The 14,196-nt window shown below is 29.3% G+C and overlaps 10 protein-coding genes across 10 annotated transcripts; 6 read left to right on the top strand and 4 right to left on the bottom strand. All coding sequences in view use genetic code 12, as the record gives it.

Annotated features, from left to right (window-relative positions):
* Positions 1-253: 253 nt before the first annotated feature.
* On the top strand, positions 254-736 carry KGF55_003819 (uncharacterized protein; the record flags this gene model as incomplete). Its single annotated transcript, XM_051758655.1, has 1 exon — positions 254-736. The coding sequence occupies one exon, from the start codon at positions 254-256 to the stop codon at positions 734-736; it is 483 nt and encodes a 160-aa protein (XP_051613442.1).
* An 881-nt stretch (positions 737-1,617) lies between these two features.
* Positions 1,618-2,299, top strand: KGF55_003818 (uncharacterized protein; the record flags this gene model as incomplete). Its single annotated transcript, XM_051758654.1, has 2 exons — positions 1,618-1,630; positions 1,686-2,299. 2 exons carry the CDS (start codon positions 1,618-1,620, stop codon positions 2,297-2,299), a joined length of 627 nt encoding a protein of 208 aa, XP_051613441.1.
* Positions 2,300-2,344: 45 nt separating this feature from the next.
* On the top strand, positions 2,345-3,184 carry KGF55_003817 (uncharacterized protein; the record flags this gene model as incomplete). Its single annotated transcript, XM_051758653.1, has 2 exons — positions 2,345-2,368; positions 2,591-3,184. The coding sequence occupies 2 exons, from the start codon at positions 2,345-2,347 to the stop codon at positions 3,182-3,184; spliced, it is 618 nt and encodes a 205-aa protein (XP_051613440.1).
* Positions 3,185-3,833: 649 nt separating this feature from the next.
* EIF4E (translation initiation factor eIF4E) lies at positions 3,834-4,466 on the bottom strand (the record flags this gene model as incomplete). Its single annotated transcript, XM_051758651.1, has 1 exon — positions 3,834-4,466. The coding sequence occupies one exon, from the start codon at positions 4,464-4,466 to the stop codon at positions 3,834-3,836; it is 633 nt and encodes a 210-aa protein (XP_051613439.1).
* Positions 4,467-4,918: 452 nt separating this feature from the next.
* Positions 4,919-5,757, top strand: KGF55_003815 (uncharacterized protein; the record flags this gene model as incomplete). The annotated part of the gene is made up of 2 exons (XM_051758650.1): positions 4,919-5,322; positions 5,436-5,757. The coding sequence occupies 2 exons, from the start codon at positions 4,919-4,921 to the stop codon at positions 5,755-5,757; spliced, it is 726 nt and encodes a 241-aa protein (XP_051613438.1).
* Positions 5,758-6,257: 500 nt separating this feature from the next.
* Positions 6,258-7,145, bottom strand: KGF55_003814 (uncharacterized protein; the record flags this gene model as incomplete). The annotated part of the gene is made up of 1 exon (XM_051758649.1): positions 6,258-7,145. One exon carries the CDS (start codon positions 7,143-7,145, stop codon positions 6,258-6,260), a length of 888 nt encoding a protein of 295 aa, XP_051613437.1.
* A 130-nt stretch (positions 7,146-7,275) lies between these two features.
* Positions 7,276-10,243, top strand: KGF55_003813 (uncharacterized protein; the record flags this gene model as incomplete). Its single annotated transcript, XM_051758648.1, has 2 exons — positions 7,276-10,105; positions 10,194-10,243. The coding sequence occupies 2 exons, from the start codon at positions 7,276-7,278 to the stop codon at positions 10,241-10,243; spliced, it is 2,880 nt and encodes a 959-aa protein (XP_051613436.1).
* A 7-nt stretch (positions 10,244-10,250) lies between these two features.
* Positions 10,251-10,949, bottom strand: SLD5 (DNA replication protein; the record flags this gene model as incomplete). Its single annotated transcript, XM_051758647.1, has 1 exon — positions 10,251-10,949. One exon carries the CDS (start codon positions 10,947-10,949, stop codon positions 10,251-10,253), a length of 699 nt encoding a protein of 232 aa, XP_051613435.1.
* A 93-nt stretch (positions 10,950-11,042) lies between these two features.
* KGF55_003811 (uncharacterized protein) lies at positions 11,043-12,515 on the top strand (the record flags this gene model as incomplete). Its single annotated transcript, XM_051758646.1, has 1 exon — positions 11,043-12,515. One exon carries the CDS (start codon positions 11,043-11,045, stop codon positions 12,513-12,515), a length of 1,473 nt encoding a protein of 490 aa, XP_051613434.1.
* A 3-nt stretch (positions 12,516-12,518) lies between these two features.
* Positions 12,519-14,153, bottom strand: MCD1 (kleisin alpha; the record flags this gene model as incomplete). Its single annotated transcript, XM_051758645.1, has 1 exon — positions 12,519-14,153. The coding sequence occupies one exon, from the start codon at positions 14,151-14,153 to the stop codon at positions 12,519-12,521; it is 1,635 nt and encodes a 544-aa protein (XP_051613433.1).
* Between the last annotated feature and the right edge of the window lie 43 nt (positions 14,154-14,196).

Below are 14,196 nucleotides of genomic sequence, written 5' to 3'. Positions count from 1 at the left end.
TGACCAATTTAATAGCACATTCCTAAAAAAAAAAAAAAAAAACGAGGCTTTCAGATGCTAATGAAAACTAAATTAAAGTTAATAAATTATATAGATTACTAGTTAGATATCTTTCCTTAAGTCTAACTAGTAACGTGGTTACAACTTTTTTACTAAGTTATTATATAAATAAACCAATTCACCTTTGCTTTTTCAAAATTTTAAATTTGGTATCTCACAATCAATAACCTATAATACTACAATAATTTCAAAAATGGTTTCATGTTCTAAAGTCTTTTTATCAATAGTTGGGATATTCCTGTTTACAACATTAGCTTTCGAAAAAGATGTCCCATCTAATCAACAAATATTAAATGGCGAGACTATAATTGATAATGGTACGAATGACTTGATTGTTGTTAACGCAAGTATATCTGAATTATTAAATCAACCATATAATGAAAAAACAGATTTTTCATCAAATTGGCATGGATTAAAAGAACAAAATAAAAAATCAATTAATAAATCAACTGAATTTTTAAAAAATTTTAAAATTGAAAAATATGGAAATTTATTAGAATTATCTCATAATATATTAACATTAATTTATGGTGGGAATTATTCAGATGTTATTCCTTCTGATATTAAATTGGATTTAGATAGAGTTTATCATGATTTAGGTGGTGAATTTGAAAAAAAATGGAATGAAGCTAATGAAGCTAATAAAGTCGGATTATGGAAACAATTATTCGGTTAACATTGGTAATTCCAGTTGATGTTGATAGACGTTTTGAATTTGATTAGGTTTTTCCGATCCAGATCAATACGTTCTTTCTCTGATAAAACCGAATATTTAGAATAACTATGACGTTATTATTTTTGTTGTTTACAATACTTGTTTAATCATATTATCTTGATTTTTTGTACTCATGAAAACAGACTTGACACTTTTTCTCTGTCGTTAAACTCATCAAAACCGTCCCATGGGTCCATTAAATGACTGAATTTAGTTTCTATTGCATTCATCGAGATAGTAATGGGTCTGCAATCAATGAAAACAATTTTTGAATTATCAATTCACCAAGACCAACGCTTAGTGTTGGTGCGGATTGCTTAGGTCTCACTGATATTCGATTATTGAATAATCCTGACGAGCACAATCTTAGTAAAATAACGGTATGACCATATCTTCATTGAGAACTGTTCAATTCGATTAACCATATATTGATTAAACACACAAGCGGAATTTTTTCTATTGTGACCGCTGACTGATCTCACTTATCACCGTGATAAGCAGCGTTACTAACCTTAATGATCATGTAAATTTATTTGATGCAACTAACGTTTCAATACAACTCTTTCGTTGAATTTATTTGGGATCTAGAATCATAAGTTGCAATTTCGGTTATCACCTTCAACTAAAAAAATAAAAAATGAAACAAAATATCATTTCTTATAAAAATATAATTTTTGTAACACTTTATTATTCAGTTGAATCACACAATCATCATTCAACAACAGATAATCTAACAATCAAAGGACCAGAAGTACCATTACAGCAAGTGCAAGTTTCATAAATAACAAAGTATAACTAAAAACAAAAAAAAAAAAGGAATAACAATATACGATTAAAATCAAATGTCTCAGACAAGTATGTATTAATCATGGCTACATTGTCTTAAGTTCAATTACTAACAAATGAACAGAAAATCATGTACCAACAGAAAGAAGAAAATTTGGATGGTTTAAGAAGATAATGCTGCAAAATCAAAAATTAAATCATGTATCAAATTCAAATGAAAGAAATGATAAACATGAATCAATCAAAGATCATGATCATTCACATAATCAAAGTTTAAACAATCATACCCATCGAACGAACAATCACAATGAATCAAAACCTAATGAACAAAAGCCTCAGACTTTTACACAAGTTCAAATACAACAACAACAGCCACCGCATTCACCTAGTTCACCTCAATCACCTCCACAACAACTGCGTCATCATCACAATCATCATCATCATCCTACTAGTATCAACTCAGAAATATCTGAAAAAAATAGTATTCATACAAAATTCGATGAAACAAGTTTCCATTCACAAAGATATATTAATAGATTTACTGATAATTCATCAAGTTTAATTGCAGAAAAATCAACTATAAATACAGATCAAATAAGTAATTCAGATAGAATTACAAATTATAGTGATAATTTTTCAACAATACCTATAAAATCAATTGTTTCTGTTGAAAGTACAAAAAATCCAAGTATATTAAGTGAAATTAATCAAAGTTCTTCTACTTCAATTACTCAATGATAATTATTATATGGAGGGCAAAATTCAATTTAAATTATAATAAGAATGACATACTCCATCAAATCATATGTTCAGGTGTTTATGGCTTTAAAAAGCACTGCAATCATGCCAATTTATTTGTTAAATAAAGTTTGAAGATAAAACAATTTGGTAATTGCTTCAAAACAACCAATTCAATACTGAAAAATCGAGATTTCAATGACTATTCAGAGGAAACATATCAATAGGGGAAAAGTGACACTATAAAGAGCTATAAAAATAGCAGCAACAAGGTTTTATGTGCCAAAACAGCTTGGAGGTTTTTCATTATTAAACCTAACGTCACAACTATTAGGCAGGAGAGCCAAACAAATTTACAAACTATTTATTCATCAAGAAGAGCATACTAGCTCAACATTACTCAAACTTAAATTACAAAAAGCGATAAATACCACGGTGCAATTCTTGGATCCTTCAAGTTTACAGGTAGGAAGACAAAATCACATTTTACCATGGTTTAAATTTTTACAAAGAGAATCTGGAATGAGAGGCTTAAGTTTTAATAATTTCTTAAATCAAGTTAAGAAAGAATTAACAACAGCAGAAAGTTCATGGCTAGATGCGTGGTTTAAAATAATTAAAAATAAACCAACACCATTAGCACGGAATTTTTTAATAGAGGTAGATAGAAATGAGATGTATGACTACATCTGTAAGTCAAGAGAAAAAGAGTTAGAAAACTTATGTGACATGAAGGACAAAGAAATCAATAGTGAAACTTTCCATCATATATCACGGAAAACAGCAACTACTAAGCCGATTATTCCCAATTGGATTTCCAATGAAGGATTAGACTACGATGAGCAAGCATGGAAAAAATTTTGGACTACCTTATACAGCTTCTAAAGCTCACCCTTAGGAATATTGCAACAATTTCATTTGTTTCTATTAGGATTCCTTCATCAAGAACCATACTACAGCTATGGATCACATAATCCCTGTAATTTTTGTGCACAAGAAAATGCTGACAATTGTTTACATCATCTTTTCTCATGTGATGCATTTCTTACAATGTGGGATACTATGGGGATTCAACCAAAAGAATAAATTAGTAGTACAACAAACAAAAGTGGTTTTATTCAAGTAGTATGAATTAATTCATGAGTCTTGACATAGTGTTAATTTTAAAACACTGAACATTAAGTTTAATTTTCCACTGGCTTATCGATTCCATACGCTTAGGAATCCTACATACAATTGTAATTATATAGATCTAGTGTATATATTAGTTATTTGAATGTATGTCGAAAAACCAAAAAAAAAAAAAAGAGCTGGAACTGCATCAATGATTAAAGAGAGATTTGCATTCAAAAGATCATATCAAGAGTATTCAATTTTTGGTAATACTTGACCAACTCAAATTTTTGTTAAACAGAATTCAAATTCATTTAAAGAATCTTCAGTATTACGCAGATACCATCTTTTACAAGTTTAACATATTGGAAATCGTAAAATTTAACATTAGTATGATATGTTCTTTTATACAAAAACAACATTATAAAACAAATTGAGGTTCAGCACCTCTTGTATTTGAAGCAGCATGAGAAGTAAATTCAATTTTTTGATCATCTTTTAATTGTAAAATCTTTTTTAATCTTTCTCCAACACTTCTTAATTTTGATTCATCACAATCTTTTGTCCAAACACCAATTCTATAAGCTTGTTTTCTAATATTTATAACAATTCCATTAACTTCATCTTCATCTTCTTCAATTGTTTCACCTATAACTGCTAATAAACCTCTTAGCCATAAATCATTTATAATTCCAGTATCTTTTTTTGAAAATTGTGTTTGAAGTTTACCACCAGATGAATTATTACTATCTTCCCATTCTGGTCTAATTCCTTCTTTAAATAAATGATAATCTGATTTTAAAGGTAATTGATTTGTTGGAGGAATACTATTAAAAATACCCCAAAATTCTTCAACTGATGAAAAACTAATTACAGGTTTTAATAAATCTTGCCAATTTTCATTTTTATTAATTTGTGGTTTAGTATACCATAAAGTCCATCTATTATTTAAAGGATGTTTTACTGTAAATTCATCTTTTGAATCAAATACTGTTTTATCTGATGATGAATTTAATGATAAATCTTCAGTTTTTTGAGTTATTTCTTCAGACATCTACTTTAATTAGTTAGTATTGGTTAATTCTTCAATTTTTAAAATTTCGATTTTTCTCTCTATGTAAGCATACCTTATTCGATCTATCAGTGAAATATCAAACTGTGTTTGTATTTGAAAATTTTATCAACTTTGCAATGGAAAAAATATATCAAAAAAAGTGAACAGTCGTTTCTTTAATGAAGAAAAGTGTATCACAAAGTCGTAATTTCACATTAAGTACAGAAGGTAAAACACGTGACAAATTTACTTACGGTTACTGATTTAAAAAGGATTTATAACTGAATACAAAGAGTATACTCTTTCATAAACTTCCAGATCGGCTTTATATTTTTCATATCAGTTACTTCTATTTAAACTATGTATGCTTAGTTAAAGTTTGAATATTTCTTTTAGCACGTTGTCAATGGTATTTGGTTTTTTATACCCGTGAATATACAAAATTAATTAGGATGAACATTATCAATAAGTTATTACCATGGATAATTTTTTCAATTTTCATAAAATTCATAAATTGTCAACAAAATATTAATTTTATCAGAGATACTGATAATATTCAAATATTCAATTGGGGAATACCAGAATTTGCTTATAAAGATTTACCAAATCAAAGATTGATTTACAAGACTAATAAAGACTTAACGATTAATTTAGCTGCTTATGAAAATTTATATAACATTTTAAAAGTGGATGGTAAATTCCTTGAAATGAAAAATGAATACTTAAATAAAAATATTTACGTGGAAAATAAAGTGACTAGAGATTTCAAAATCAAAGATTTTTCATTATCGAATAACGTAACTTCACCAAGAGTTGAAACTGATAAAGTTAATAGTCATGATACTTCACGGTCTTGGTATAATAATTTGGATGATACTATTCTACTTAAAAAAGTCCATCATATAAAGTCATGGGTGTATTCAGATTAATAGAATGGTATTTCGAACCTTTAATTTCATATATCAATAGTTTTTTGGGATCCAAACATAAATTTGTTGGTTATACATATTCCACTGAAATCACAATTCCTGGGTCTAATGAAAAGAAAGCATATTTCATAGCAGTAGCAGTAAAGATTACAAACGGTAATTCAATAAAGTCATTAAATGATGAAATAGAGAAAGCGGTAATTCAAAAATTGATTGAATATAATGACAATAATTTAGTACAATTTTGTACATCTTCTACAAATGATGAAAGAACTTGGGATGCTAGAATAAGGGTTACTTCATGGAGATTGGCACCTTGCATTTCAGTAGGCATGTGGGACGTTCCTTGTGAGACATTATAGATTTATGTAATATTATTTCTTTTAATCATTTTTGGCTTAAAGATGCATCTACATGGGGACATGGGAACATGTTTGATTTTTCTAGACCGGAGTGAAGTATTACATATGTACTCTCGATGAACACCATAATAATTGCAAGGTTTTAGAGATACTATGAAATGAAGTATTACTTTCAGCTTGTAAGTTGAATCAATTTGTTTGGACAATGTTTCTTTCCATTTCAACATGATAAGAATATTCTCAGCGATTTATAAATCGAATGGGATATTAAATCGGAGGTTGACCTCAATGTTTTCATTTTTGAGGGAACCATCCATGATATTATATATTGAAGGAAAGATTCCTAGTCAATTTAAGAGGAATAGCGATTTTCCTTAAGTATATTCCATGAGTATGGGCTGTGGTAGACTTCGGCTTTCTTTATATTTTTTTTAGAATTATAGAAATTCAAGAATGCTTCTACATTATTGGCTACATTTAATTTATCGTTCTATTAAAAACTACAAACCTACTGGATTAACTTTATCTCTAATGAATTGATGAATTTTATCCCAATATGTTGCTTGTAAAACTGTATCATTATGTGAACTATTTTCAAACTTATACATTTGTTTATAATCACTTTGTAATAAATTATAAATTTCGTCCATATGACTTGGCGGTACAATTTCATCTTTTCTAGCACTTAAAAGTAAAACTGGTATTGATGAAGGAATATTTATAACTAATAGTTCTGATTCCCATTTTTGATGTACAAATCCAGCTGCATATTTCAAAATTGGGAAAATATGAGGTATTGTCTTACGTATTGATAAAAATGTATTCTCTAATATTATTGCATGAATTGATGAAGATTTTGTAGCTGCAATATATATTGAAACTGCTCCACCTAATGATCTACCATATAATATAATTGATGATTGTTGATATTGAGAATCGGATGTTAAATGATCCATAACTGTATCTGCATCTTTTTTTAATCCAATTTCATTCGGTGATCCAGTAGATTTACCATATCCTCTATAACTATAAATAAAAACATTATATCCAAATTGTTTATAAAAAATTGATGCAATTGGTAAACCATGCCCAATATTTCCTGCATTAGGTGATAGTATCAAAATAGTCTTGTTTGTATATGATGGATCTTTTGAGTCTTGTTTCATCGAATAACATTGTAAGGTTTCTCCATCTGGAGTCTTTAATTGAACTAATTCGTACGGTATATCGTACTCATCTGGGGTTGCACAATATCCATGACCATCATTCACCAGTGCAGGATAAATTATAGTATTTTGATAAAAATATAAAGCTGATAATGCTAATGCTGCTATCCCCAATCCAAATTGAGCCAATGTTTTAGCTAACTTGTATAATGACCCTAACATTAAATTGATCTCAAACTAGTTGTGGAATGGACTTGTGTAATATCAATAACCGCTGTATAAGTATATTATTTTTTTCTTTTGATTTAGACCTTGAACCAACTTGAAAAAACAACAACCAAAGGTATGGTCAATGGCTCAAAATATACAAGGCAATCACAACTTAGCCAAATTTGCTTTCAATATTTATGGAACATTAAATAGTTCAAATTCTAATGATTCAGTGTCTCCAAATTCATCAATACATTCTAAAAATTCAAAAAATTACTTTACTTATCAAAAATTAAATTTCAATTGTGAACGTGAAACAACTGCTTTATCTCAATTGAATTATGGTTTACATATTGGGAATTATAATGATATTAGTCATCATGTTGTAATAGGTGGTAAAAATTATCTACGACTATTGTGTTTGAATGAAGATCAACTGAGAATAGTTCATGATATAAATTTATTAGATTCGAGATCGATTTATCGAGGTCCTACAAAATTAAATAATGTAAATACTATTAAAACTTACTCAAATACTATTGCATGTGGATTATCGAGTGGAGTCATATCATTATATAAAATTACACCTTCTGGTCAAGGAAAATTATATGCAAAATTAACCGATCATAAAAGAACTATAAATTCACTTGATTTTGTTGATTCAGAGAACAATTTCATTTCTGGTTCACAAGATGGTAGTATTAAATTGTGGGATTTAAGGGCTAGTGTGAATAAACCAGTTTTAACTTTACAAGCTAATTTACACAATGATCCAATAAGAGCTTGTCAGTATAGTCCACATTCCTTAGTAAGAAATAAAACATGTATCTTGTCAGTTCATGATTCTGGAGCTTTATGTAAATTTGATCTTAGATCAAATGTAGCAGGTAATATGTATTCGCCTGATAGAAAATGGAACTTACATTCTGGTCCCGTGCTATCATTACATATTCATCCAGAAAAAGAATATGTTGCCACAGGTGGAAGAGATCAAAAAATATGTGTTTTAAACTATAGTGATTCCCAATCTTCAACTACAAGATCTGCTACTGATAGTATGATAAATACTTATGGATCAATCTTGAAAGTGCGTTGGAGTGCATATCCGATATATGAGAACTCGGATGAATTTAATGAGGGAAATGTTTTATTGAATTATGATATAGCTTGTCTGTATTTTGATGATCCAACCATTACAGTATATAATCTAAACAGAAAATTTATACCAAAGCAAATAATAACTTCACATTTACACAAACCAATGGCTAACTTTATTTGGGCTGAAAATGCCACCCAATCAAGAAAAATTTGGACCCTTTCAAAATCCAATATTTTCACAGCTTATGACTTGGATCTGGAGAACGATCCAGATGTTAAGCAACCATTGGACGATTTAAATAGTATAGGAATGACTTGGGATAATGACAATAACTTCATGATGGTAAACCAAGATAAACTCGATTTTGAATTACATGATGGATATGAATCAGATGATTTACAATCCAGGGAAAATTTAGAACTATTAAACGATGACCACTTTGATGATAAATTTGGAACATCTTTAACGACATCACCCATTGAAAAACCTCAACTAATAAGATCTTTTACACATAATCCTATGCTGCAATTAGGCGCTAAATCTCCTTCTCCTATTTTGAGATCGGGAACTAATGGTTTTGAATTATCATCATCAACTCCAGGTTCCAGGCCAAAATTAACAAGAAATCCTTCCCAAAACACTCAAGAATCATCAATATCTTATGGCTCACTTCCGCCATCACATAAAAAACAAACGCGACAGCATTTACCAAATTTACAAAAGTATGGGATTTCAAGTCCATATGCTATTCCAGTTGAATTGCCATTACCCTTGAATGATGATGAACTTTTTAGAAGATTATCTTCGGAGTATCTAATTAAAGTACCTGATGGATTCAATGTTGCTGATGTATGTTTGTTAAACGCTAACATTGCAGAACAAGCAAAATCGCATCGAACGAGTCAAATTTGGAGATTATTGGCCTTGACTTTAGAAGAGTTAAATGAGCCAAAGGAAGAAGAAATTAAACAAGATGAAGAAGTTTTGGAAGAGGATGAAAATTCCGAATCTCATGATAATAAATCAATTCAATCAGATTTGGGAAATATCGTAGGGTCATTTAATTCAAACTCGACTTCTACCACAAATTATGGTGTCAGGAATATGACTGATCGGAATGGAAGTAGTTCGAATTTGATGGATGCCATTAATAATAGTCGTAAAAATAGTTTTTCTCAAAGCTTTCGTATCAACAAGGATATGGATGAAGATGCCATAAGTCAAAATTCAAAATCTAAACCTATTCTGATCAATGAAGGTTATAATAATGAAAATGCAAATTTAATGAATTCTGCTTTTTTAAAATCAAGTCCCAATTCCGGTGGTGCCATTTCAACATTTTCAAGTTTAGGTTCTTCACCAAAATCAAATGGAATTTTATCACGTAAATATTCACAAACTCAATTAGCCATGAGAAAAAAACTGCTTAACAAGATTGAAGAGTTACCAAAAGAATCAGCATTAACCAATAAATTAAAATTAAATGACTCGAAAGCATGGAGTATAAAGAATTTATTGAAACAATCATTAGAGTACGCCATGTTACAAGGTGATATAATTTTTTGTTCTACAATCAGTCTTATTTTTTATGATATAACCAATAACATAATTTCATATGATCAATGTTTAGATTGGCTTTCAACTTATATTGAAATATTGCAAAGAAAACAACTATATGTCAGTGCTATAAATGTATTAAAATCAGCTCCTTTTGCGATTAGACAAGAATTATCAAATTCATTTTCATCTGATTTAATTCGATTGTATTGTTCTAATTGTATGAAATTATTAGTGAATGAAAATTCAAAACATCTGCAAAAAGGTGAGTTTGGTTATTGGTATTGTGATGAATGCAAACATTTACAACTGACTTGTATTTATTGTAATGAACCATGTAAAGGGTTAGTGGTTAATGTAAGTTTAAATTGTGGACATCGAGGACATTTTGGATGCTTGAAAAGTTGGTTTATTGATGAAGAAAATTATGAATGTCCTGGTGGTTGTGATTTAAAGATTATCTAGACTAATATTAGATCTCCTTGTTCAAGATATCTTTTGATAAGATTATATTTGATAACGTAAACTCCATTCTCTATCAATTCCAATTCTTCATCTTCCAACTGTAGAAATATCGGATCCTTTGTGATACATTTAACAAATACAAATTGATTTAAATCCGGTTCGACTATCATATTTTGTCCTCCAGAACTATCATCTAAAAAAGTTAAAATTTGTGGTAGTTTTTTCAAAAAACAATTGTTGTAAAGTGATGTTAAAAGTTGATAATATTTATGTATATAATCTTTCTCTTCTTGTGATAGATATTCCGAATCATCATCATCATTCGATATGTTTATGTAAAATATAGTGAATTTATTAAGTTTCAGTAGTCTTGTTCTCAAATACAATTTAACAATATAGCTTATTCTTTCAATATCGGTTTCTATAATCATCAATTGTAATTTAAAATCACTGGAGATAATTCCATTTCCACTATTTATTTCTCCATATTCATGACTATCTAATAAAAATTGTTGTTGATTTGAAATATGAGTAAGTACAGTATTTAATAATTCAGTTTTATAAGGTAGTAGTTCTGGAGACATTCTTTCATTCATCATTGCTGTTATTAAATCCTGTTGTATAGATGCAGACGTGCTTTGATATTGCTTGGCCGTAGACTCTTCAAATTCTTGCAATATATCATCAATATCCATTTTGTTGACGATGATGATGATGATTTTCAATGATGTTTTGGTTGTGAAAAAAGATCAATAAATTTAAAACGCGTTTGATAAATACAACCAGATATGTCTGAGGAAAGACAAAAATTATTGCAACAAAAGCGACAACGACTATTAGAGTTAAGACAAAAGAGAGCTTCTAATGCAAATGCCAATGTTGATGCTGCTCATCATGTTAAGCAAAGTATTGATGTTTCAATTCAAACCGATCCAATAGAAGTAAACAACATACAAAAAAGTGAAGTTAGAATTGAGAGTGAAACAAAACAACTAATTACATATGAGGCAGGAGTTCAAACTACAAGTGCAATAGAGGATGTACCGAAAGAAAAATCTGAGCCAATAAAACCAAATTTTATAAACAAATCAGAAATATCTCCAAATGAACTCAATACATCTATCATCGACTCAATAAAATTAATAAATAAATTACAAATCACTAAGACTGTCAATTTGAAGAAAAAAGAAGAGGAAGTTAAAGTCAATTTAAATTTTGTCGAATCCTCGGAGCATTTTAAATTTGATCGACCGATAACATCAGTAGATCGTAAAGACTCATCATTAGTTGTTTCATTCGAAAAGTCCTCCAAATTCGATCATGATGCAATAATATATCACATCGAAGAAGGATCATTAATACCAACAAACTACTTGACTTGTATACCAGCAATAACTAATATTCAATTTGATAAATTCAACCGTCAAAAAACACTAGGTTTTTCAAATCATGATAAATTTTGTATATGGGAGTTAGATTCCAGTGCATTAATTCAAAATCCTACAATAATGACAAATTCTAGTTTTCTACTAAAACGAAAAGATTGGCTTTCTCATAATGATACCATAGTCCTTACTAAACAAATCAAGATAGATACTAATGAATGTTTGTTAACTTTATCAAAAAACCTTATATTAAACATATGGTCAATGAATTTATTAAGTTCACCCAAGTATTCGTTCGATTTAAATGATAAGAAAGAGGTTAAACTTCAAAGAATAATGGATGCAATATACATAGGCGATGAAGAACTTGTTGGAGAGGTCAAATCTGATGTGTTCAAGATACTTTTGATAGGTGTAGATAACAAGATATATGATGAGGCACTTTCAAGAATACACGAAGATTCAAGTCTTCTATTGACCACGTCAATAGCCAGTTTGAGTCGAGACTATATTATAACTGCACAATTAGATTGGAGATTAATAATTTGGAAAAAAGATCAATTCCTACCTTATAAGATCATAAATTATTCAAAAAAGATATTGAAAGTCATAGCACGGCCAGATAACGATTTCCAATTTTTGACCTTGAGTGAGTATCAAAATAAACAGTACATTGAATTTTGGGATTTTACGATACAACTATACAAGCCTTTGTTGAAGATTGTGGAACAAAATAAATCTATTGATATTTTACAATTTAATGGCCCTAATGAGTTGTGTGTGGGAGATGAAAAAGAAATAACAAATTACAAGTTAAATAAAGATTATAAATTTGTTAATGATGTAAATACATTTGATAAAGGTCTATCTATATAAATACTAAATGAAATCATATAAATTGTCTCTTGAAGAGATCCTAATCGTTTTTTCATCTTGTTGTAATTTGACACAATCATTTGTTGCTAATACCAATACTTCAAAAAAGCATCTAGACGCTTCTCTTCTAGTATTTATCGTCTTATTCTTCAATCCAAGTGGTTTTACTGCTTTTGTATCTTCTTCCAAAATGTCATTGAAAGTTATACTATGATCTAATCTGAATAAATTTTGTACCTCTTCTGCTATTTGTCTTGTACTTTTAGCTATATTATCAATTCTATCATCACCAAAACTATCGTCTTCTTCTTCATCACCTGATTCTTCATCTAAGGATTTTCTAGGTTTTAAAGGTGCATCGTTTTCACTTTCACTATCAGACATCGATAAATCTAAATCCATTGAATCTGAACTTGTATCAATTTCACTTTCTTCTTCTTCTTCTCTTTGTTTTTGAAGTCTATATTCGGTACTTAGATCATTTAATTTCCTTTTTTTGAATACTTGATTTGCTAAATCTTCAATTATTTTCAATTTTTCTTCATTGGTTAATGGTGGGTGAATTGGTCTGTTATTAGGTGTTGTATGGTTGTTTATGTTACGATTCATCATATTTTCTTGATTTTCTCTTAATGTGTCTATGGAAATGGTCATACTATCTTCTGAATCTACTATGAGTCTTTTATTAACAATGATCATTTCTCCATCGTCTGTGATTCTTGTTCTTCTTTGTCTTGGTCTAGTTGGTCTAGTTGGTCCTTGTGGTTCTGTTGATTCTTGTGGTTCTTGCAGTTGTTCGGATGCTTCATTCACTTCATGTTCATTAGTTTCATTATCTAGTACGTCATTATCATCGAAATTTAAATCAAAGCCATCTCCAAATTCAGCACCTTCTGAAAATATATCATTTTTACTTAATTCTCCTAATAATGAGTTATTGTCATCATTATCAGCATTCATTGATACATTTCTACCCATCTCGATTGAAGCGTCATAATCATTATTTCCAAAGTCATCATCCATATCATTCAAATCAAAATCCATATTCATATTAGGTTGTGGTGATGATGTTGTAAATTCTTCATCATATCTACCATATTCAATCGACCCCATGGATGCATCAACTTGTTGATCGGTAGTGTTGAAAACCGTGTCTAATGTATTAATCGTAGGTTGTACCGTTTCTTCTAAGTTTAAATCATCTTGCCACAATAAATCAAATCCAGTCACTTGATCTTTTAGCAAAATACTATTTATATCTTGAATGGTTGTTTGTTGTGGTGGTAAATTTACTTTTGTTGTAGTTAATCCATCTGAACCTAATTGAACACCACTTGATGATTTAAATACTGTTCTTAATTTATACAAAACATCATTAAGATCATCTAATAAATATTTGGTTTTTCTTGAATATATTTTGGTTATTCCTAATAATAATTGACCAGATAATCTTAAAGTTACTGCATCTAATTCAATATTTGAACTTTCTTGATTGTTGTATCTATTGTTTATGTATTTAGTTGATTGAACAATGTTTGTATTTAGTAATTGGTGTTTCGTTAATTTCTTGTCATAATTGGCAGCTAACCATATATTACTCAATGGTCCCTCTTTTGTTATTATAGACTCCGGTATCATTTTGCTTTGAATGTGATTGAAGGAAAAGGTTGTAGTGATTTAA

Source organism: Candida pseudojiufengensis (assembly GCF_024610245.1).
Source record: "Candida pseudojiufengensis strain CBS 10847 chromosome Unknown scaffold19, whole genome shotgun sequence".
NCBI lineage: Eukaryota > Fungi > Ascomycota > Pichiomycetes > Serinales > Debaryomycetaceae > Lodderomyces > Lodderomyces pseudojiufengensis.
Note: the sequence above shows the minus strand (reverse complement) of the source record. Positions and strands in the feature narration are given on the sequence as shown.